This window comes from Rhodamnia argentea, chromosome 4 (genome assembly GCF_020921035.1).
Source record: "Rhodamnia argentea isolate NSW1041297 chromosome 4, ASM2092103v1, whole genome shotgun sequence".
Classification (NCBI taxonomy): Eukaryota; Viridiplantae; Streptophyta; class Magnoliopsida; order Myrtales; family Myrtaceae; genus Rhodamnia; species Rhodamnia argentea.
This window is the reverse complement of record NC_063153.1, coordinates 28,403,349-28,427,184: the sequence shown is the minus strand read 5'-3', so window position 1 is coordinate 28,427,184 and position 23,836 is coordinate 28,403,349. Positions and strand designations below refer to the sequence as shown.

The window sequence follows — 23,836 nt, the reverse complement described above, 5'->3', positions numbered from 1 at the left end:
CAAGATATCAAGGACTTCCCTGGTGGAAGAGGCACAAGATCCCACGTACCGGTGCGTTCAAGAGCGAACAATTCCTCAAACATAGCATCACGCCATTCAGCATGTTGTACGGCCATACGATAATGTGATGGTTCCTGTAAGGTGTGGACAACATCCATAAAGGAACCAAACTCATCGAAATAACTTGTAGCAGCCACGTACCTAGCCGGAGGACGGCGATCTCGCGGAGGATTCCGCCGAGGGGAAGGGGGGCGAGAATCGTCAAGAGGCGTCGAAGTGGCAGGTGAAGTAGACGAGGAAGGAGGCATAACAGGAGAAGGTAGTGGCACCGGGTCTAACGGAGAAGATATAATAGGAGGAACAAGAGATGAATCAAGAGGAAAATCCATAAAAATAGATGGGGCGGATTGTGAAGAAGTAGAGGTAGCGGAAAAGAACGGTAGGTGTTCAAAGAATTGAACACTACGAGAGATACGAATACGCCGTGAAGAAGGATCATAGCACCTGTAGCCTTTATGTTACGTGCTATAGCCCAAGAAAGCACACCGAACCGACCTTGCAGAGAGTTTGGTATGCTCATGGGGTGGAAGAAGCACATAACACGTACAACCAAAAATACGAAGTTGGTGATAAGTGGGTGGTTTCGAGAAAAGACGTTGGTAAGGGGTAGCTTTGGAGAGGACAAGAGAAGGAAGTCGATTTATGAGATAGACAGCAGTAGAAAGTGCTTCGGCCCAAAATTCAGTAGGAACAGAATTGGACAACAAGAGAGCACGAGTAGTATCTAGAATATGACGATGTTTTCGCTCGGCAAGACCATTTTGAGCAGGAACACCGGGACAGGACAATTGAGATAAGGTTCCCCGAGAAGTTAAGAAAGAATGAAAAGCGATAGAAAGATATTCCCCACCCGAATCAGAACGAAAAACTTTAATAGTTTTAGAGAATTGAGTAGAGATCATGGCTGTAAAGTTTTTATAGATAGAGAGAAATTCATCACGAGAGCGCATGAAATAAATCCAGGTATAACGAGAATAATCATCAATAAACGATACATAATACTTGAAGCCACTTTTAGAAATTTGGGGGGCGGGACCCCAAACATCCGAATGTACTAAATCAAAACAAGAAGTGGAAACAGAAGAACTAATAGGAAAAGGAGGTGTAGATTGTTTAGCTAAAGGACAACTAGTATAAGGACGCATAACAATAGATGAAATAGGCCCAAGTACACCTCGCCGACGCAGAAAAGACAAACGAGAAGCGGATATATGACCCAAACGCTGGTGCCAACAATCAAGGTCGAAGATAACATGAATGTTGAGGTGAGGGAAGTTGGAGATGCTGCATCGTATACAATCCTCCATGTCTACTACCCCCGCCAATCGTTCGGCCACTCGTACGATCATGTACAACACAAGAATCTATAATAAATGTCACCATATAACCCATATCAGCAAGTTGCCCAACGGATAAAAGATTCGGGGCTAAATTCGGTATATGCAACACATTAGGCACATTAAAACTGCTAGGAATAGTAAGATGGCCTTGCATAGTAGCGATAATAGATGATCCATCAGTCGTAAAGAACCCTTGTGGATTTTTTAGTGTAGTCTCCTGAGTGAGATGATGAGCAGAGGCGATCATGTGATGAGTGGCCCCAAAGTCAAGAATCCAAGAAGAACTATCACCCGAGGATTACGCGGCAATGGCAGCAGCAATAGTAGAGGATACACCAGAAGAACCAAGATGAAGCCGAGCTAAACGAGAAAGCTGAGCCTCAATATTAGCAAGACGATCATCCGAAGATGAGGATGGAGTGGCACGATCCACGGATGGAGAAGAGACAGGTGCAACGGAGCGTGAGGTTGCATCGGGAATATCACGCATCTTCCGAAAGCATCGATCCTCGGTATGCCCATTTTGTTTACGTGAGTTACAATAAAAACGTGAACCTCGGCGAGAAGAGGCACGTTGGGAGCCACGCACGTAACTACGGCGAGAACCACGTTGAGAACTACGCCGAGAATAGCCAGATTGAAAACCACGTTGAGAGGAGACAGATTGAACACCACGCCGAGAGGAGCCAGACCGGAACTCGGGCTATGGGGTGGCCAGGATTGCAGAGGGATCTAGAGATGGAGGAGCACCAAGAATTCCTCGTCTGGTTTCCTCAGCCTGAAGTTCTTTGACCGCATCTGAAAGAGATGGTGCAGGATAACAATAGAGAATCTGACTCCGAACTCCCTCAAATTCTGGTGAAAGTTGCATCAAGAATTCGTAAAGACGATTCTTGTTCTGATCTTCAAGTTTAAATGCAGCACAAGTAACGCAACCAGCACACGTGGGACATGCTGGACGAGCCAATACATCAAGTTGAGACCAAACAGATGTCATATAATTATAAAATTCACGAATTGATCGTGTGCCCCGAGTGGCACGACGAAGCTCCCGCATAAGCCGATAAACACGAACGGAACCCGTTTGCGTAAACATCTCAACAATTTGATCCCATAATTGTTTTGCACCAACAATATGAGTAAATTGGGGGCGAAGATCAAGGCTAATAGAACCAAATAATATGGCCCATGCTTTCCGATCAGCAACATGCCAAGCCCTAATTTCATATTCGCGTCGCGTAATCCGATTAGTACTAGGTTTAGGATCGGTAGTATTGGACAAAGATTTAGGACAAGAACGAGTACCATCAACATGCTCATATAAATCACGATAAACAAGAGCAGCCGTCACCGAGGGTTTCCAAATAACATAATTAGAGCCATCCAACTTAACATCAATGCGATCAATCCGATCACTATCAGCCATTAATTCTGAGATCACTACATCAAAGTGGAAGCAAATATATATATGAGTGAAGAAGATAGAACCCGAGATCAGACGCAAGAACAAGGCGAAAGACGAAGAAGATCGGGCGAGACAAAGTCGGACAATCGTGAAGCTATACTAATGAAGACAACGTGGCCGGCGTGAAAACGAAGGCGCAATGAAGAAGGCGACCCAAAAAATTTCTTGGGGGCGTTGCCCCCGAACCCCCAATTTTTCTCGGGGGCGCCGCCCCCAAACCCCCCACCCACTCACCGGCGAGCATGACCGCCGTAGTCATTGATTAGTGTACAGTACTCACAAGAAAGCAAACCCTAGCTTTGATACCATGTTAGATTTGGAGAAGTGAATAATGAAATGCTGCATTTACAATTAGGCACAAGGCCGATATAAATATACATACAAAGAAGGGTATAAAAGTAAATACACATACTAAAGGAAAAACCCTACTCCTAATATATATAATATATCTAACAAGAAGTACGCTTAAAAAATCATCAGCCTTTGTTCTTAACAATATATTGTGATCATGTACTATACTTGACGGTTGCCTAGTCGTTCTAATTCTGCACAAGGTTTGAGCATCCGTCTAGCATGTCCATAAATTGGGGGAACGAGTACCATCAACATGCTCATATAAATCACGATAAACAAGAGCAGCCATCACCGAGGGTTTCCAAATAACATAATTAGAGCCATCCAACTTAACATCAATGTGATCAATCCGATCACTATCAGCCATTAATTCCGAGATCACTAAATCAAAGTGGAAGCAAATATATATATGAGTGAAGAAGATAGAACCCGAGATCAATCGCAAGAACAAGGCGAAAGACGAAGAAGATCGGGCGAGACAAAGTCGGACAATCGTGAAGCTATACTAATGAAGACAACGTGGCCGGCGTGAAAACGAAGGCACAATGAAGAAGGCGACCCAAAAAATTTCTTGGGGGCGTTGCCCCCGAACCCCCAATTTTTCTTGGGGGCGCCGCCCCCAAACCCCCCACCCACTCACCGGCGAGCGTGACCGCCGTAGTCATTGATTAGTGTACGGTACTCACAAGAAAACAAACCCTAGCTACGATACCATGTTAGATTTGGAGAAGTGAATAATGAAATGCTGCATTTACAATTAGGCACAAGGCCGATATAAATATACATACAAAGAAGGGTATAAAAGTAAATACACATACTAAAGGAAAAACCCTACTCCTAATATATATAATATATCTAACAAGAAGTACGCTTAAAAAATCATCAGCCTTTGTTCTTAACAATATATTGTGATCATGTACTATACTTGACGGTTGCCTAGCTGTTCTAATTCTGCACAAGGTTTGAGCATCTGTCTAGCATGTCCATAAATTTCTTCTTCCTGGTCAATGCAACAGGCGAGTTCCTTTTGTAGTTGTACTTTGTTGCCTGCCGTGGCTTCCACAGCATACTTTTTATCAATACCTGATGTCATAGATTCTAGCTTACTTTCTACTTGGTCTTTCTCGTCGTTTATATCGTTACCCACGAAGGAAAACTGGTTGAACAAATAGTTACCAAAGTTTTAAGTGAGCTGCTAGGTTAGGTGCATTTGCACTTCTTGTTGCATGCAATTTAGATTGTTAACATCATTCCCCCAAATTAAGAGCTAATTCATCCAGCAATACACTCATTTAGATTGTTAACATCATTCCCCGAATTTAAGTATCGTAACCCTACCAAACATTCTTCTTCTTCTTTTCAGCATTGCAATTTTCCCTCTAATTTAGTTCTCACAACTATATTTGCAATGAGTATAAGCAACATCTTAAGCCCAAGAATATGGAAAATCTCCATCTTATGCTACATTTGTTTTGGGCAAATGAGTGATTTAGAAAATATTTTCCAAAAAATGACAGTTAACATCATTTGAAATTATCAGTGAATTAGGGACGTTTTCATTATCAATGACAATTTAGTCTAAACATTTTCGTGGACAATGAAAAAAAAAATTCGTTCGTTCATTTTTATAAGCAATCAATTTTTTAACATGCTTTTCAAATCTTTCCTTTTTCACGATACAAATGGAGCTTTAGTGCTGAATTACTATGACTCAAACTGTAATTTTTGGTAGTGCACGTGAAGTTTAATAGGAACACTCAAAGGTCATTAATGTTTGTCCCCGCTCACTCTTCTATAGAGTAGGAAAACACATGTACCATATAACCATATCAAGCTTTTTGAAAAAGGAGAAAGCTCCTTTACATCTCAGAAATCACTTGTAAAAATCATCTGCAAGTAACGAGTCTATTTTACTCTTGTCAGGATGATATTGTTTGATTAAGCCCAATCTTTGAAGGTCGCGAAATTGTTCTAGTTCTGCATAACGTTTAAGCAGTTGCCTAGTTTGCATACGTATTGCGATCAATGCAATGTACCAGGTCTTTTCTTGCTGTTGCACTTCTTTTTGCATCCCGTGGCATCCCCGTCATATTGCTATACATTACTAATGTAGTAGATTTCAACGGGTAAATATTAACTGACTGTTTTTTTTCCTTTGATCAATCTCGCTATTTATAGCGGTAGGCAAGAGGGACATCTGGTTAAAAAAATCGTCGCCAAGGTCCTCAGTGAGCTGAAGAGGGCTTATTTGGTGGTTAGTGACTTCTTAGTTGGTGTTGACGACAGCGTGAAAGAAGTTCTGGGAATGATAGGCACCGACACTGATGACGTTAAAATCTTGGGAATCCACGGAATGGGTGGCACCGGAAAAACTACTCTCGCCAAAATAGTCTATAATAAACTTTGTGGGAATTTTGATAACTGTTGTTTCCTTGCGGATGTCAGAGCAACTTCACGTGCAAAAGGGATTGGGTTTTTGCAGACACGACTAATCTCATACCTCTCCAAAAAGGCACATCCAATCATCAATTCTATGGACGAGGGAATAAGAACGATAGAACAGAGATTTTCAGGAAAGAAGGTTCTTATCCTTCTTGACGATGTTGATGAAAAGAGTGCATTAACTGGACTTTTAGGAAGGCAAGGTTGCTTTGGTCTAGGAAGTCGGATACTTATAACAACAAGAAATGTGCTTGTTTTAATGGCATTCAGAATACATTTTACTTATTTAGTTCATGGCTTGGATCCTGATAGATCCCTTCAGCTGTTCAGCAGGCATGCTTTTAGAAGAGATTACCCTCCAAATGAGAAAATAGAGCAGTCTAGAGAAATTGTGGAGTTAGCCCAAGGTCTTCCGTTGGCTCTAGAAGTTATGGGTTCAACATTATATGGCCATAAAGGAGAAATGTGGGATGAATACTTGGATAATTGTAAAAAAAGTGGCCCCGAGGAAATTAGAAGTAAGTTGATGATAAGTTATGACGTATTAGATCTCAATCACAGACAAATATTTCTCAATATAGCTTGTCTTTTCGATGGATATGATAAGAGTGCAGTAATATACATGTGGAGGGACTGTGGTTTATACCCAACAGAAAGTCTTGAAGTTCTTCAGATGATGGCATTAATTAAAACTAGAGAAGATAACAAGTTGTGGATGCATGAGCAACTCAAAGATCTCGGCAAAGAAATTGTATTTCAAGAAAGTGGTGGGCAATTAGAGAAGCAAAACAGGCTGTGGAATCGCGAAGATGCATTGGACCTACTACGAAGGAAGAAGGTAACTCCTGCGTCAGATTTCTTCTTTGCATGTGAAATCACATTCGGTATTTGGACGCAATCTTGCTCGGTGAAAACAATCACAATTTATTCAGCTTCTATATATTTAAAACTCACTTTATTTTACGATCATTTCTTAAATTATGAAAATTTAAAATTTCAAAACCCCATTTCCGGTAGTCTCTTGAGTGATCCAAAAGATTGGTGAGAGCAAACTTAGAAACTTTAGGTACCTTAAATAACTGATAGTGTCTTCCTGTTTCACTAATTTTTCTTGTTTTCTTATTCAGACTAATGAAAATCTCGAAGCCCTCAGTCTGATGCTTAAGGATTTGTCAGAGCATCGTTTGGCTCTTGAAGGATTTCCAGCGCTACCAAATCTAAAGTTCCTTCGTCTGGAATTGGATAGCCGTCGTTCCTCCCAAGCTACACGTCTTTGGCAGAACAAGTCCTTGATCAGTAATAAGTTGACAAACTTATTTGTCAGAGGGAATCAACTCCTTCCAAATTTAAGATGGCTCGCCTGGCATAATTTCCCCCGGGGTATGCCCAATATAAGCAATTTTTCATTGAGTAACCTAGTCGTTCTTGATGTTTCAAGGAGTAAAATTACTCACGATTGGAATGGATGGAGACATATCAAGGTATTCTTAGCTCTAGAGAACTCTTTTGTCAGTGACTAAATTCTCTTGATGTAATAGATTTTCTGACAATTGTCTTCTTTGTGTCACAGAGAGCAATGAAATTAAAAGTTCTTGACCTTTCGGAATGTGTGCTCTTGACCAAGACTCCTGATTTCTCAGGATTCCCGACGTTGGAGAGATTGATTCTTGAGGGTTGTGAAAGATTGGCTAAAATCGACTCGTCGGTCGGTGTCACGCCCCGACTCTCGAGCTCGCGACATCCCTACCTTACTCGCCTCGGGTCATGAATGATAGCGTCCCGGGTAAGCCATCGACCTACGAAATTACGGCGCATGCGGAACGTGCAATTCTCCCGGACAAATAAAACAGCGGGATAGCATAGCAGGAAATACATACCAAGGAAAATAGTCAAAAGTAACATCCACAGTTACAAGACAGTATATGAGTCTTAATCCTACCGAGCTACAGAAATATATACAACCTCATACTTCGGGGCAGCTCACTAAAACCTCAAATGGTTACTAGGTCAGATAAGGTTAACTTATCATCTACTCCAAAAGACTACCCTCAACTTGGCCTTGGTATCCGCAAAGCTCATCACTTGGGACCCGAAAGTGGTTCCCACAACGGGGTGAGATATAAATCTCGATGAATCAAGCCTAAGCTCGGTTAGGACACCGATTCACCGTAACCTCCTAAACACGAGGATTATAACACCACGATATAACCATATATCCAACAATCATATCACATGGCAATAATCACCCACATGCATACTTACCAACCTTGAGCCACACATAATGCAATGCTTGACTCCACTCAATAGCCACATCAGACAACCAACCGAACACGCATCACACTCACAAGTATGCACTGGACACTACACAAGTCCAATTATTAACGATGATCGCGCCCTTGGCGCCACGGTGATGAGGATCCACGCGATCGGCGTGATCGACTCTCACAATTAATGCGATCCCGCATTCTTCCCGCGAGACCGGGCTACGTTCCTTTTCCCTCTCGGCAACGGCTACTACAAGCGGTGTATCCAGTGCACCCTGCACGGCACGGCAAGTAGGCATCCCTACACGGGGCTTCGGTCCATCACAAGTTGCGACCGGCATCCGATAATCCCTTAAAACCGTACGTACCATACGGGGCATGAATTATCGTGCTTCTAGCAAGTCGTGTGGTTCCATAAAAATGGTACGGTGTGTACTATGTGTACAACGATTTAACTTGCCAGGAAAACCCATCATCGTTCCGTCATATGACCATACAGCACACCCGACACATCAATCAATTTATTCTCTTTGATTTAGGCCGGATGCTCACACAACGTGCTCAAAGACTCGGCCCAAGGCCATTTTCATGCTAAAGTATGTCTTTGATCTTGCACACGGTCATATGCATATGCAGACTACCAAATAGACACTGCAAGGACACACGGGACAATTAATTCCCAAACAAACACCAATTCATTCAACGAGCAATCAGAACACTCAAATCAACATTTCAACGGGGCGATCCGCCCAAACAAAGTCATCAATTCAACACGAATAAACCAATTCGATTAGGCCACATAAAGGCTCAATTTCGTGCCAGAGTCATTAATTAGCCAATTTGATTTATAGTCGCCAATCGATCGCTCGTCCTTAACCTATCGCTCGCTCGCGATCAAATCACAACAAACAATCAAATTCATTTAACAACAATTAGCCACAGACAATTCTAATTTAATCGATTATGGTCATTTACCCTAAATCGGGTTTCTAACTAATCCGACCATAATCAAATCTACCTAAATGCCCTACCAACTAGCTAACTAATTCTAGGCGCAATTAGCGCCCTAACCAAGGATTAGGGTCAACTCACAATTTAATAAGCTCGGGCAGTCTCAAATCGAGAGGCGGCGACACGAACTCGGCCCGGCCCGCGACGATTATCGGCGACTCTTGAAAATTCCTCGGCACGAACTTTGAGACCGGTGTCGAAAAATACTGTTCACCGCCGGAGTTACTGTTCACTGCCGGGCGGCGGCACTGTTTCACGCGGTACTATTCACGAGAACTGTTCACCGATCACTGTTCACGGAACACTGTTCACCCCGTACTGTTCACCCGAACACTGTTCGCGCACTGTTCACCCGAACGGAAAATCTTGGCTCCACGCTCTCGGGATAACGACGAGGCTGCGATTCCGGTGGCGAAACACTCAAATCTAGTGGGTCTCGGGCGAGGAACAAAGGAGGTCGAGGTGGGGGGCTCGGTCGGCGTAGGGTGAGGTCTCGGGTCCTCGGATCTCGCGGCTTGAGGCGGCTGTGGCGGTACAACGGGCTGGCGGTACGGCAACGGCGGTAGCGCGACCGGGTGGCGGGTGGAGGTTGGCTTGGGAGAGAGACGAGGGTGACGAGGCGGCGAGCTACGGCCTCGGGCTCTAGGGATGCGGGTCCTTGCGACTCGCGGTGGGCCGAGCTTGGTTGTTGGTGGAGCGGCGACGCAAGGCGGAGCTGCGGTGGTGGCCGGTGGGCGACGAAGTGGCGCGGCGATGGAGTTGGTCGGGCGAAGCAGCTGCAGCTTCGGTTCTTGGTGGGGGGCGTCGCACAGAAACCAGAGAAGAAGAGGAAGAAGAAAGTGAACAGGAGGAGGGGGGTGGTCTGGTCGCAAAAGGAGAAGAAGAAGAAGAAGAAAAGGAAAAGTCAAGTGGGGGAAAAAGAGGTCTGATCACACGGCAGAAAGAAAGGAAAAAGGGGGAAAGAAAGGGAGAGAGAGAGAGAGAGATCACGTGGGAGGTGGGGGGAGGAAAAAGGAAGAGAGAGAAGATGATGGTGATGGGTTGGTGGAAGACTTGACTAAAGGGGCCCACCATGGGTTTAAATTGTTTTGGCATTATGTGCATTATTGAGAGGGGCAGAAGAGTAATTCAATAAATCGGGACTGATCGGATTTTTGGCTCAACCGATTGGGAGTAAAATTTGGATTTCTACGGGCTAGGTTCGGTCCGGAAAAGGTCTAGGCGCGACGAATAAAAATCGTAAGTCGCGATGACCACGATTTCGAGATCCAATCGAAATCGAACGACATTTCGGGACTCGTCCAAAAAATCGTCACTTACGTCCTTTTGATTCGAAATTTTATACCAACTAGAATTCAACAATAATCCTTTTTATTGAACTCGGTCTCTTAACAAACTACGAAATTCCAGGGCGTCTCTTAACAAACTACGAAATTCCAGGGCGTCACAGTCGGTCAACTGGAGCGCCTGGTTTCCTTGAACGTGAAATTTTGTGGAAATCTCCGCTATCTGCCAAAAGAGCTGGGTGGATTGCCAGATCTCACAGAAGTTCTCCTTGATGGAACTGAGTTAGTGGGACCGTTGCAGGGGGCGATGGCTTGTGCATCCAACCTCCCTCAGAGGCTTCCTTCAATGTCTGAAGTACGGAGGATGATTGAAGACCAGCAATCACAGCCACCGGCAGACCAGATCACTGAAGCGAACAATGATTTGTCTAGAAGCACAAGGTGAGTTGATTCTTCAGAAACTGCCAAAGTTTACGTCTTTATGACAGCAACGGCTTGTAGCTCTTTTTTCCCCGAATAAGTAAATGGTTTACAGACGTACCATCTTTCCTAGTTCACAGAGATAATGTTGTGCGTGTTATGTCCTGCATTAAAATGAAGTCACGCGGACTTTTGGTTGTACGCGAGTGTCATTCTAGCCTGTCAAGATGCTTTACGGGAAGCATATGGATTAACCCTGGTGCAACATGGCCTTACTCTGGATATTCTCTTACAGGAATCTGCCCGATGGAGGGGTGTTGGAAGTTTCTGACAGAGTCTATGGTAAGCTTTCACATATTCAGTATCAGCATTCTATAATTATCTATATGTGCACTATTGACGGATTCCAGGATCCTTTATTTTAGTGGTTATTTGCAATAACAGCCTCTGGTCTCATTTTCTAATATTTTCCACCTTTAGGAGGACTGAAGTACTTCAATAATGGACGAATTAAAGGAAAACCTAAGTGACAAGAAGGAATGGATTAGGGTTGCAATATGTCTAAAGAACCATGAAGCTTGTCTACCGAGACTTTTTGAAATACAAATAGATGCTATTTTCTTTGAAAGGCTGGAAAGACTAGAATTAGAAAGAAGTATCCTTCGATGGAGCTAGTTAGCCACAAGCACTTACTGTAATTGCTTCCTTGTTAGTCATAAAGGCTCTTGCGGGTGCTATTGTCTAGTCATAGATGCGCATTTCCCCATTTCCAAATGAACTTGCTGGTGAAAGGTCATAAGCATTCCAGAGATTTATCAGCAGAAGATCCTGATAAGGTGCTTACCCTTCAAGTTTAGAGGATCGTTACATTAAATGATTCATCAGTTCTCTGGAAATATCACTCACGTTGCACCTCTATGGAAATGATCTGCAGTAGATGGGTTTCCTGCTGGACAAGAACCTTTCCTAGTCACTCTTCTCTGGGTTTAGTTTCAAAACAACTTTTGACAGCATAGCCAGTCATCATACACGATTTGGAAGCTATCTTGCTTGAGCAACCCATTTTACCTCAAGAAGTAAATTCATTTCATAGTCTATCAAGTTTATACTTAGCCCAAAGGAAGAACATGCTCGATGACAGATGTCTCGCGTTAGCTTTATCTATACTTGTACGGCAATCTTATGCACATAATGACTTGCATATGTGGATGTGGATGCAGTGTTTGATCACTGTCTTACCTCGGACTGGTTGAAGGATGACGAATATGAGCTTCACCTGGGAGGCATACTTGCAAAACTCGAAGACAAATTTCCTGCTGCCTCTTTCATTGTGTTCAATTTTGGAGAGCAAGAAAACCAAAGCCCAATGGCTGCAGTGTTGTCTGAATATGATATAACTGTCATGGATGTCCCTCAAAATTATGGAGGGTACCCTGTACCAAGAATGGAGATTATTCACAACTTCTTGACATCTGCTGATGAGTGGTTGTCCTCTGATACGAAACAGAACGTGCTGTTGATGCACTGTGAAAGGGGTTCATGGCCGGTTTTGGCATTCATGTTGGCTTCTCTTTTGTTATATAGGAAGGAGGAGAATGGGGAGCAGAAAGCACTCGACATGATTTACAACAAAGCACCCCATGAACTCTTGCAGCTGACATCGACATTAAATCCATTGCCTTCACAGCTGAGATATCTCCACTACGTTTCCACACAGAATGCTGATTCAGGTTGGCATCCAACAGATAAGGCGCTTGTGATAGAAAGTGTTAAACTAAGTTGCCTTCCTCATATGGATGATGAAGGGGGACGTCATCTGATTGTTCAGATAATGGGATGGGACCCCTTTGTGGTTGCTGATCAAACCCCTAGAGTGCTGTTCTCAACAACCAAAAGCTGTGAACGTGTGAGGCATTACAAACAGGTAATTCTGATTTTGTTGGCAACCCATTAAATGTAAGATTATTCATGAAATCTTGATTGTATATGTTTGCCAGGTATGACTCCATTTGCTCTCCCGTCTTTGGGTTGGCTTCTAGTACCAGAATTTTTCACTTTAGATGTTTGTAAAACCTTGCTGGATTTGTGCCTAGGAGCTGCAGCCAGATGCAGTTATTTGTGTCTAGGGCCTGTTTGGTAACGCCCGTTTTTCTCTGATTCCTATTCTTTTGTTCCCAAGAATAGAAAAAAGAACAGAAATCTATTTAGTAATGTCAGTTAATTTTTCTGTTCCCGAGAACAGATCATTGGCCAAGAAACAGATATGAAGCAGAAACAAGAAGCCAAAAAAAAAAAAAAAAATCTACTACTATGTTCCCGAGAACAGAATTAGAAAAAATCATTTCTACTCACAAATTGTTCTTGGGAATAGAATTGTTACCAAACAAGCCCTTAGTAACAGGGTTCTCACTTTGTCAATCTGTCTGTTGCTCTGCTTTATGTATTGCATTCTGTGAAAAAGACAAGTATACTGCATTTTGGGAACTTGCCTAAATTCCTATTGACAAAATGATGCATTTGTTCTAATCCTAGGTGTGTAGTCAAAAGTAACTTTGGTATAAGATTACAGTGCGACGACTAGAGAGTCTCCTTTTGAGTCTATAAAAATCATACATGCTTATGTCCAGTCTAGTCAGAAGGATGACCGTTCTTTTATTTTTCTTTTTTACAGACTATCAATGTTTTGCCTACCTGGAAATAGTGTTTTGCTTCAGATAGTTAGTACCGACTACAGCTCTCTAAGGAATACAAGAATACAATAATATAGATATTATAAACAATCCCTCTTGAGCACCCCTCATCGTTCAGTCCAATTTGATGTGTGAGGTCACCCATGCATCATGGATGCTTAAGCAGAAATATAGATATCATGTTGGTTCACTATTTTAATTGATCATTCACTATTTTAAATCTGATCATATATTTAAGTGCAGGCAGAGGGTGAAACGGTTATATTGGACATCCACTGAGATGTTCAAGGCGACGTTGTGCTCAAGTGTACGAATTTGGATGCTCATCTTGAACATGGAGAATCAATGTTTCGTGCAATGTTTAATACCGCATTTGTATCGGATAATGTTCTGAAGCTTGAGTATGATGATATGGACGTCCTATGGGATCACCGGGATCACCAGGATCAATATCCTAAGGAATTTATGGCAGAGTTAGTGGTTCGACGTAACACTAATCATCTGTTATTTGACTCTTTTTTTTTTCTTTTCCATGAAAAGCAATTCGTTTTTCTTATCGATGTATGAGCAGATTGTTTTCTCGCAATCAGATGCTGCTACTTCGCCCATAATGGTTGACTTGTCCAGTGATGAGGAGGAAAACTGTTGATGCATCAAGGCTGCACGATCTATTTTCTGTTGAGTCGGTTTGTTAGAGTCCTATTTTGTAGGGTTGTTTAGTTGCATGTTATCTATTCTGTTAGTTTATTGCAGATTTATTCTATTAGTTTGTTGCAGATTTATTTTGTTAGTTTGTTTCAGATTTTTATGGATCAAGCAATCTGTTGCTTAGTGGGTAATGTGTGTTTAGTGGGCAACAAACAAAGTTTTAGTCCGTACTTAAGTATTTTTCAGTTTTCTGAATAAAGAGAAGCAGTTTTTTCCTTTCCATACATTCTGCTTGCTGCAAATATATAGCTTTTGCTGTCAATTCTTCTTTTTGTTCTTTGAGAAAACAACATTGGTATCAGAGCCTTCTTGATCTTAAGGGGCTGTGAGTGACTTGTGAGATTGATTGAGAGGAGTGTCCGCATCCATAGAAGACGAAGGCAAGATGGAGACAGGATCGAGTGTTTTTTCAATGACTCCACCAGTGTTTGATGGAGAAAATTATCAAGCCCGGGCGGTGAGAATGCAAGCCTATCTAGAGGGTTGTGATTTTTGGGAAGCTGTGGAACAAGATTATGAAGTTGCTCCCCTTCCCGACAATCCAACCATCAATCGAATCAAGCTTCACAAGGAGAGGACGACAAGGAAGGCAAAGGCAAAGTCTTGTTTATATGTTGCTGTCTCACCTGCTATTTTCAGCAGAATTATGGCTTGTGAATCAACCAAAGCTATCTGGGACTTCCTCAAAGCCGAGTATCAAGGAGATGAGAGGATCAGAAGCATGAAGGGGCTAAATCTGATCACAGAATTCGAGAGACTAGGGATGAAGGAGTCTGAGACAATTAAGGAATATTCTGATAAGTTGATAAGCATTGCAAATCAGGCAAGAGTTCTAGGCACCGACCTCTCTGATAATAGGCTAGTGCAGAAAATTCTTGTCTCTTTGCCCGAAAGGTTTGAGGCAACCATTGCCTCTTTGGAGAATACCAAGGATTTGTCTCAGATCAAGTTGGCGGAATTGCTTAGTGCTCTGCAAGCACAAGAGCAAAGGAGGTTAATGAGGCTGGAAGGAAGTACGGAAGGAGCTTTGCAGGCCAAAGAACAACAGAATGTAGGAGGGAAAAGCAAGAAGTGGAAAGGGAAGAAATGGAATGGCAGTAGTGGTTCAGAAGCTGCTGCAAGAGAGAACAAGGCAGGTAACTCCAAGAACAATTGGGGAAGGTATTCCTCATGTCAAGACTGTGGAAAACGGAATCATCCGCACTTTAGGTGTTGGAAGAGGCCAGATGTAAAGTGCAGAAAATGTCATAAGCTTGGACACATTGAGAAGTTCCGCAAAGAGAAGGGAGATCAAGAGCAAGGTAAGGCACATGCTGCAACCCAACAAGAGGTAGATCAATTGTTTGTTGCCTCTTGTTTCTCTTCTAGTACTCCATGTGAAAGTTGGCTTGTTGATAGTGGTTGCACAAACCACATGACAAGTGATGAAAAGTTATTTATAGATCTTGACAAGTCATTGAAGTCAAGAGTGAGGATTGGGAATGGGGAGTACTTAGAAGTGAAAGGTAAAGGGATTGTAGCAATAGAGAGTTGTGCTGGAACTAAACTGGTTTATGATGTGATGTATGTGCCCGACATTGATCAGAATTTGCTGAGTGTGGGACAGTTGGTAGAAAAGGGATTTAAGGTGATATTTGAAGAGGGGAAGTGTTTAATCTTTGACTCCGGTGGTCGGGAGCTGTTCAAGATAAAGATGCAACAGAACGGTTTTTCTCCGAATCCTTTCGAGAAAGAGCAAGTGGCATTCAAGTGCCAGGCCGGTGATTCGGAGATATGGCACAAGAGGCTGGGGCACTTTCATCACAAAGGCGTGCTGTTCATGCAAAGGAATGAAATGGCAACTGGGTTACCAAGCCTGGAGGAGCAAATCACAAAGTGCAAGGCTTGTTTGGTGGGCAAACAGACAAGACTTCCCTTCAAGGAATCCACTTGGAGAGCTACGGAGAAGCTGCAGGTGATTCATACAGATCTCTATGGTCCACAAGTGACTCCTTCACTAAATGGCAGCATGTATTTCATTATTTTCATTGATGATTATACCAGAATGTGCTGGATTTACTTCATGAAGCAAAAGTCAGAAGTTGCTGAGGTATTTCCGAAGTTTAAAAGATGGGTTGAGAACCAAAGTGGTTGTAAGATTTAGGTCATCAGATCTGATAATGGAACAGAATACACCTCGCAGAGGTTTAATTCTTTCCGTGAAGAGGCTGGAATTGAGCATCGGCTTACCGCTCCTTACTCTCCACAGCAAAATGGAGTAAGTGAGAGGAAGAATAGAACCATTATGGAGATGACTAGGTGTCTGCTGCATGAGAAGAATCCGCCAAAAGAATTTTGGGCGTAAGTAGCAAACACAACAGTTTTTTTTGCTGAATAGGCTACCTACAAGGGTATTGGAGAAGAAAACTCCCTTTGAAGCTTGGTTTGGTGTCAAGCCAATTCTAAGAAATTTGAAGGTGTTTGGTTGTTTGTGTTTTTCTTATATTCCACACGTCAAGAGAGACAAGCTGGGGGAGAAAGCTGAACCTGGAATCTTTGTTGGCTACGGTTTAGTGTCAAAAGCCTACAGGATCTTTCAACCACAAACAGGGAAGGTGATCACTAGTAGGGATGTTCGGTTCCTAGAAGATGAGCAATGGGATTGAACGGATGAGTTACAAGGGAAGCGCAAGGAGGTCTCACCGGAACCCGACCAGCTGGTAGATGATGTTCCAGTTAGAGGTACTAGATCTTTGACTGATATATATCAGAGGTGTAGTGTGGCTGTTTTGGAACCCTTGGTTATGAGGAAGCTAAAAGTGATCGAAAGTGGATGAATGCAATGAAGGAAGAATTGACTATGATAGAAAAGAACCAGACATGGGAGCTAGTGGAGAGGCTCGAAGACGGGAAGGTAATTGGAGTAAAATGGGTTTTCGGGACCAAACTCAATCCCGATGGCTCAGTGAATAAGCATAAGGCCAGGTTGGTGGTGAAGGGATATGCACAGGTTTGGGGAGTTGATTTCTCAGAAACCTTTGCTCCTGTTGCAAGATTAGATACAATTAGAATGACTCTTGCTTTGGCAGCTCAACAAGGATGGAAGGTGTATCAATTAGATGTGAAATCTGGTTTTTTGAATGGAGTATTGCAGGAGGAGATTTATGTTGAGCAACCGGAAGGTTTTGTCACACCAGGCCAGGAGGAGAAAGTTTATTTGTTGAAAAAGGCTCTCTATGGCTTGAGGCAAGCTCCCAGAGCATAGTATAGTAAGATGGATGAGCACTTCTTGGGTCTAGGTTTCAAGAAAAGTCTTAGTGAATCCACTCTATATGTCAAGAGGTTAGTATCCGACTTAGTGGTGGTGTCTCTTTATGTAGATGATATGTCAGTGACAGGAAATAATAGTGCTCGAGTTATTGCATTTAAGCAAGGGATGATGAAGATGTTTGAAATGACCGATCTTGGTGAGATGTCATATTTTCTGGGGATGGAGATTAGGCGGACTCAAAATGAAATTTTTATCCGTCGGAAGAAGTACTTGAAGGAGATCCTGAAGAGATTCAACATGGAGGAGTGCAAGAGTGTGAGTACTCCAATGGGTCAGAAGGAAAAGCTTCAAAAGAAGGATGGATCGAACCCACGGATGAAAGAGTTTATAGAAGTTTGATCGGCTTGTCTAATGTATCTCACCGCAACTAGGCCGGACATCATGTTTACTGTAAGTGTCTTGTCTAGATTTCTTAATTGTGCAAGTCGGTTGCATATGGTAGCTGCAAAGAGGGTGTTGAGGTACTTGAAAGGTACTCTTTCATATGGAATTAAGTTCTGCAAAATTCGGGAGTTTAAGTTGCAGGGGTATTCTGATAGTGATCAGGCGGGATCGAGTGGATGATATGAGGAGCACTTCAGGTTATTGCTTTACATTTGGGTCGGCATGCTTTTCCCGGTGTTCAAAGAAGCAGGAAATAGTAGCACAATCAACTGCAGAAGCTGAGTTTATTGCAGCTCATCGCATGTGAATCAAGCATTATGGTTGAAGAAGCCGATGGATAATCTGCATTTGGAACAAGAAGAAGGCATAGAAGTATTTGTGGACAATCAAGCTACTCCGGCCATTTCACGTAATCCAGTATTTCATGGAAAAACAAAGCATTTTAAGGTCAGGTATTTCTTCTTGAGAGAAGTGCAAAAGGCTGGAGAGGTGAACCCGGTGTACCGCAGTTGTAAAACCAAATTGCGGATATATTCACTAAGTCGTTTCATGTTGGTCGATTCGAACTTCTCGGGGCAAAGTTAGGAGTGTGCAGCACTTGATCCAGGAGGAGAGTGTTGATGCATCAAGGCTGCACGATCTATTTTATGTTGAGTCGGTTTGTTAGAGTCCTATTTTGTAGGGTTGTTTAGTTGCATGTTATCTATTCCGTTAGTTTATTGCAGATTTATTCTATTAGTTTGTTGCAGATTTATTTTGTTAGTTTGTTGCAGATTTTTATGGATCAAGCAATCTATTGCTTAGTGGGTAACGTGTGTTTAGTGGGCAACAAACAAAGTTTTAGTCTGTACTTAAGTATTTTTCAGTTTTCTGAATAAAGAGAAGCAGTTTTTTCCTTTCCATACGTTCTGCTTGCTGCAAATACATAGCTTTTGCTGTCAATTATTCTTTTTGTTCTTTGAGAAAACAACACGAAAACCGAATACAGAAAAGCACAAGGAAGATTAATCCCGAGGAACTCTCTGCTGAAGGGCGAGCAGGACACTCTATGACACTATGTTATGATGCTAATGCAAGTCCTGAAGAAAATGAAGTTCCGGAACTACAAGTACGGCCCAATACCGAGTCCAACTCAACTCTTCCGCCAACTACACCTTCGCCTTCAGAAACTTCGGTTCATTCAGCTTTCAAAGGATCTTTTGTAAGGTTTTGTTGACGCCTAAATTTTGACTAATCTATTTTTTGCATAAAAATTAGAACTAATTTTAGTTCTAAATAAAAATCATCTCACATATTTATTTTTAGCGTACATTGCATTGGCATATAATTGGGCAAGCAGAACACTTAATTTAGCATGCGTCTAGACTAGGCACGGGATGGAAAAATACACCGAGAAGATTTGAAACTTCAGGGACTGTATTGCAAATACTTAAAACTTCAGGGACCGTATTGCAAATACTTGAAACTTCAGGGACTGCATTGCAAATACCAAAAGAAGATGGAGAAAGGAAGATGGTGAAGAGAAGATAATGAAAGGAAGATGGTGAAGAGAAGATAAAGAAGAGAAGATAATGAAAGGAAGATGGTGAAGGGAAGATGAAGAAGAGAAGATGAAGATGAAAATGGAAGGTGAAGAAATGAAGATGAAGAAGGGAAGATGAAAATGGAAGGTGAAGAAATGAAGATGAAGAATGAAAGGTGGAGAAATTTGGCTATAAAAGAGGGAGAATTCTTGAGAATTGAGGAGGAGAATTTTGGTGATAGAGAATGTAGAGAGCTCTTGGGGGGGAGTGGAAGAGAATTGAGAGAATTTTGAAAGAGTTTTTGAGAGGAATTTTTAGAGAAGAAAAAGAGAGTTCTTGAGAAAAAATAGAAGAGAAAATTCGAGAGTGAAGAAAAGAGTTTTAGTCGAGCATCATCTTCGACGAGTCCCGACATATATTTCGCCTCTCGCCACCCAACAACGCCATTGCTTGCCATTTTCGACGACAGCCGCGTTCTTCCAAATCCGAGATCTTGAAGGGAACTATAACGTGTATGTGAGTAAGATTTTGTGTAATAGAAGGTAATCTTTTCCATCTCGATCTACAAAAATGTAATCGTTTGGTTTGAACATTTGTTTGTTTATTTTAGACATGCCACGTGTTCCAAATTTTAACATTATTACGTGTTAATTTATTTTTGTAAATACTCGTGATTGGCTACGCTTTCTTTCTTTCTAAATCATCCGTGGTGTATATCGCACAAAGTTCAATATTTTGCATTCTCATAAAAAAGAAGAAAAAACCAAAAAATTGCATCTTTGAATTTCAAGTAAAATCCATCAAAATTGCCAAATCAAATATTTTTCATGAAAATGGTACCGAAAGGGCGTTAGAGTAATCTAGCATAACCAAATCCCCGAATTCAAAATCTCCGGTTCGCGGAAATAAGATAGTTTTCTCCCACTATTTTATTTAGGTTTCTGATCAACCTACCGAAAATGATTAGTGGCGACTCCAAATTCAAAACACGTTGCATGTTAATTATTTGAACCTTAAGTTGCGATTTGGTATGGACTTGGGAGAGTCCGAGTTAGGTTAGTTAATTAATTAACCTGATAATCCATTAGCCCAAAAATTAACCTGTTTATTTTTTTTAGGTCGCGACAGGTTTGAATCAGCCACAAAGTCAACATGTGTTGAAAGGAATGGTCAGTCATTCTCACTGTCTGATCTCACAAACTACTCATGTATAGAACACAGACGTGAAATAGACAGTCATCCCTCAGATGAAGGGATTGTTTTTGCTAATATTACCATGTAATGCTCCTAAAATAACTGCCACATAATTTTCTCGTCCGTTTTTGGACTCAAAATTTCACGAGTAGTAGCTACTGTCTGCAGGGATAAGCTGCATGTCACCAGATCTATAACTTCAAGGAAATTTCCATCAAATGAAATAAATTTCCTTAAAGTTGTCTCACGTTCTGCAATTGCTTGAGTTCTCTTTATGGCCATTATTTCTTAACGTTTTTCATAAAACAGGTGAGAACACGGAATCTAAGATATGGGAAGGAATAGCAGCTGTGACAGAAACAAACATGATGGTAACTTCTGCCAGTGACTCAGCATCCTCATCAGTTGTCAATAATGGCAGTGTTGCAGCTACTACTACAGGCGTCTCCAACTCAACGCAATTCCCTGATATGTTGATGCCGAAACAGGAAAAACTATACCTTCAGGAGGACTCACCATCATCAAGATCCACATCATCAGGACATGACTATGATGTTTTCCTGAGTTTTAGGGGGCCAGATACTCGATCAGGCATTACAAATTTCCTCTACACCAGGTTGTTAGGTGCTAGAATCCACACATTTAAGGACGATGAAGAGCTCCGAGTGGGAGAGGAGTTTGGTCCTGAATTGCTCAAAGCTATCAGCCAATCAAAAATTGTGATTCCTATCTTTTCCAAGGGCTACGCCTCTAGTAAATGGTGTCTTAAGGAGTTGGTCCAAATGGTGGAGTGTAGTAAAACAGGGAGATAGAAGATTATGCCCATTTTTTATGACGTCACTCCGGCGGAGGTTCGCTATCAAATTGGGTGTTACGAAAAAGCCTTTCTTTCGCATAAGGAGAAATTCGGCGCTAATGTCAATAAGTGGAAAGCTGCTCTCAACCACGTTGCCAATCTAAATGGATGGGACAATTCAAAGAAGAATAGGTATGTCATTTTATGGGTTATTATTTTGGTGCAATGTTTCCACAATAATATTACCTTGTTCTTCTAATTATGTTTTACCTTTCCCTTCCATAATATTAGAGGTGAAGGAGAACTGGTAGACGAGATTGTCAAGAAGGTTATAAACGAGTTGAAAACGGCTTCTCTGCTAGTGACAAACTGCTTGGTCGGAATCGAAAATCATGTGAAGGAAATCGATGCAATGATGTGTTGTGATTCTAAGGATATAAGAATCGTCGGAATCCACGGTATGGGGGGTGTAGGAAAGACTACTCTTGCCAAAATCATCTACAACCGGCTGTCACATCATTTTGAAGATTGTTGCTTCCTTTCTAACATTAGGGAAACTTCAAAGCTAAAGGGCATCGAAGGTTTGCAGAATCAATTAATCTCTGATCTTCTCAAAAGACAATGGTCAAACATTGGCAATTTTGAGGAAGGAATTAAGATGATAAAAGAAAGGTTGTGCGGTAAAACGGTTCTAGTGCTACTTGATGATGTTGACGAAATGACTCATTGGGATGCACTAATAGGACAACCTGCATGGTTCGGTTTAGGAAGTAGGGTCATCATAACCAGTAGAAATAGGGATATAGTCGAGGTTCCTGAGGTTGGTTATCCATATGAGCTTGTGAGCATGAACTTCAATCAATCTCTTCAACTTTTTTGCAAACATGCTTTTGGAAGAGATTACCCTTCGGACGACTATGTTGCTTTCTCCACAAAAGTGGTCAAAACTATTGGAGGTCTTCCTCTTGCTCTTGAGGCTATAGGTAAATTACTTCCGCGCCGGAGCAAAGATGTGTGGGGTGTGATATTGAAGAAGTTGAAACAAGTTCCTCTCAATGAAGTAAAAAGGAAGTTGGAAACGAGTTACGATGCTTTGGATGAATGGAAAAAACATATCTTTCTTGATATAGCTTGTCTTTTCACTGGATTTGATCAAAGAATAGTGCTCCACTCATGGAAAGATTCCGATCTCTTCCCGGAGGAAGGTCTCGAGGTCCTTCAGAAAATGTCTTTGATAAAAATCGGCAAAGACAATAAGCTATGGATGCATGACCAGCTGAGAGGCCTTGGTAGAAACATTGTTCATCTAGAAAGCTATAAGGAACGTGAAAAACGGACTCGGTTGGGGAACCATGAAGAAGGTTTGGACATGGTGATGGAAACCAAGGTAAATTTGCATTTCAATTACTTTATCCCCATCAAGCTGACAAATTTCCTGCCTTTTCACTGTGATTGTTTGCTCAATCATATTTAAGGGAAGTTATTTCTTCTCTTATGATAATTGTTGTAACTTGTCTTTTCGGTTATACTAATGCTTAGATTTATTATTCACGTTCAGAAGGGCCATTATACTTGTTCGATATAATATACTTGCCCTTTCGTTTTACCGTCACAGGGGACACAAAAAGTTGAAGCTCTTTGCCGAAAGTTTGACCCTCAGTTGCTATACGATTTTGTGAACAAAGAAGTTGAGACTTGAGAGGCCTTCTAACGCAAGATATCCTGAAGTGAGGGTTTTCCAGAAGAACTGGTCTTCAAATGATTTCCCAGCCAATCTACAAAACAATATGCTTATGCTTTCCAAGATGAGATGGCTTTCGTGGCATCATTTTCCCCTGGAAGTTAAGATCACCAATTTTTCCATGATGAACATAGTCATTCTGCATTTGGTGGACTGCCCTAATCTAATCGATGCTCAGAGCATTGAAGGCTTGGCGAGTCTCAGAATTTTGAAGCTCATAAAAATTCCGTTACTAGAGAGACTTCCTGATCTATCAAACTTGAAGAAGCTCAATGAATTGCACTTGGGGCATTGCCACAATCTTATTGAGGTGCAAAGCGTTGAAGGCTTGGGGAATCTCACAACTTTGAAGCTCATAGAAATTCAGCTACTGAAGAGATTACCCGATCTATCAAAGTTGAAGAAGCTCACTGAACTTCACTTGCGGTATTGTCACCGTCTAACTGAAATAAAAAGCTTCGAGGGATTGGAGAATTTAATGATATTGAAGCTAGGCAAACTTCCTCTACTTGAGAGATTGCCCAATTTATCAAACTTGAAGAAACTTACACAACTTGACATCCGACGATGTCATAATCTTGTGAAGATTCCAGGAAGGTTGGAGTCATTGGAAGACTTGTGTATAGAAGGATGCAGATCTTTAGATGAGATGCTCGATCCAGCTTCGAGTTTCAAGAAACTAAAATCTTGGCGAATACGGGATTGCGAGAAGGTACATCTTGACAGGATATGGGTCTCGAAATTCAACATATCTGATAGAGTATATGGAAATTCAACATGTAGGCTACTGAGCAAGATAGGCATTTGTGTTTGTATGCTAGGTAGAAAGTTCTTTTTGCCATCCCTTC

The 23,836-nt window shown here is 41.8% G+C and overlaps 2 protein-coding genes and 1 long non-coding RNA gene across 3 annotated transcripts; all 3 read left to right on the top strand.

Moving 5' to 3' along the window:
- The first annotated feature begins 1,808 nt into the window (after window positions 1-1,808).
- LOC115728674 (disease resistance protein L6-like) lies at window positions 1,809-7,011 on the top strand. Its single transcript, XM_048278123.1, has 4 exons — window positions 1,809-2,167; window positions 5,398-6,499; window positions 6,789-6,891; window positions 6,986-7,011. The coding sequence occupies exons 1-4, from the start codon at window positions 1,809-1,811 to the stop codon at window positions 7,009-7,011; spliced, it is 1,590 nt and encodes a 529-aa protein (XP_048134080.1).
- Window positions 7,012-7,027: 16 nt separating this feature from the next.
- On the top strand, window positions 7,028-7,372 carry LOC125314930. The gene is made up of 2 exons (XR_007198269.1): window positions 7,028-7,142; window positions 7,232-7,372. It is a non-coding gene; the product is annotated as an uncharacterized LOC125314930 (long non-coding RNA).
- A 3,564-nt stretch (window positions 7,373-10,936) lies between these two features.
- LOC115733083 (disease resistance protein L6-like) lies at window positions 10,937-22,946 on the top strand. The gene is made up of 4 exons (XM_048278122.1): window positions 10,937-10,984; window positions 20,761-21,439; window positions 21,539-22,634; window positions 22,863-22,946. Exons 2-4 carry the CDS (start codon window positions 21,270-21,272, stop codon window positions 22,944-22,946), a joined length of 1,350 nt encoding a protein of 449 aa, XP_048134079.1. The 5' UTR covers window positions 10,937-10,984; window positions 20,761-21,269.
- The last annotated feature ends 890 nt before the right edge of the window (window positions 22,947-23,836 follow it).

Bases quoted from the DNA above. Each gene is read 5' to 3' on its own strand.
- LOC115728674 (XM_048278123.1), top strand. From the start codon at position 1,809: ATGAGGATGGAGTGGCACGATCCACGGATGGAGAAGAGACAGGTGCAA. The intron at 2,168-5,397 runs GTTTCCTCAGCC...CGCTATTTATAG, and splicing joins CACCAAGAATTCCTCGTCTG to CGGTAGGCAAGAGGGACATC. The intron at 6,892-6,985 runs GTCTGGAATTGG...CTTATTTGTCAG, and splicing joins ACCAAATCTAAAGTTCCTTC to AGGGAATCAACTCCTTCCAA.
- LOC115733083 (XM_048278122.1), top strand. From the start codon at position 21,270: ATGCCCATTTTTTATGACGTCACTCCGGCGGAGGTTCGCTATCAAATT. The intron at 21,440-21,538 runs GTATGTCATTTT...CCATAATATTAG, and splicing joins GACAATTCAAAGAAGAATAG to AGGTGAAGGAGAACTGGTAG. The intron at 22,635-22,862 runs GTAAATTTGCAT...TTACCGTCACAG, and splicing joins ACATGGTGATGGAAACCAAG to GGGACACAAAAAGTTGAAGC.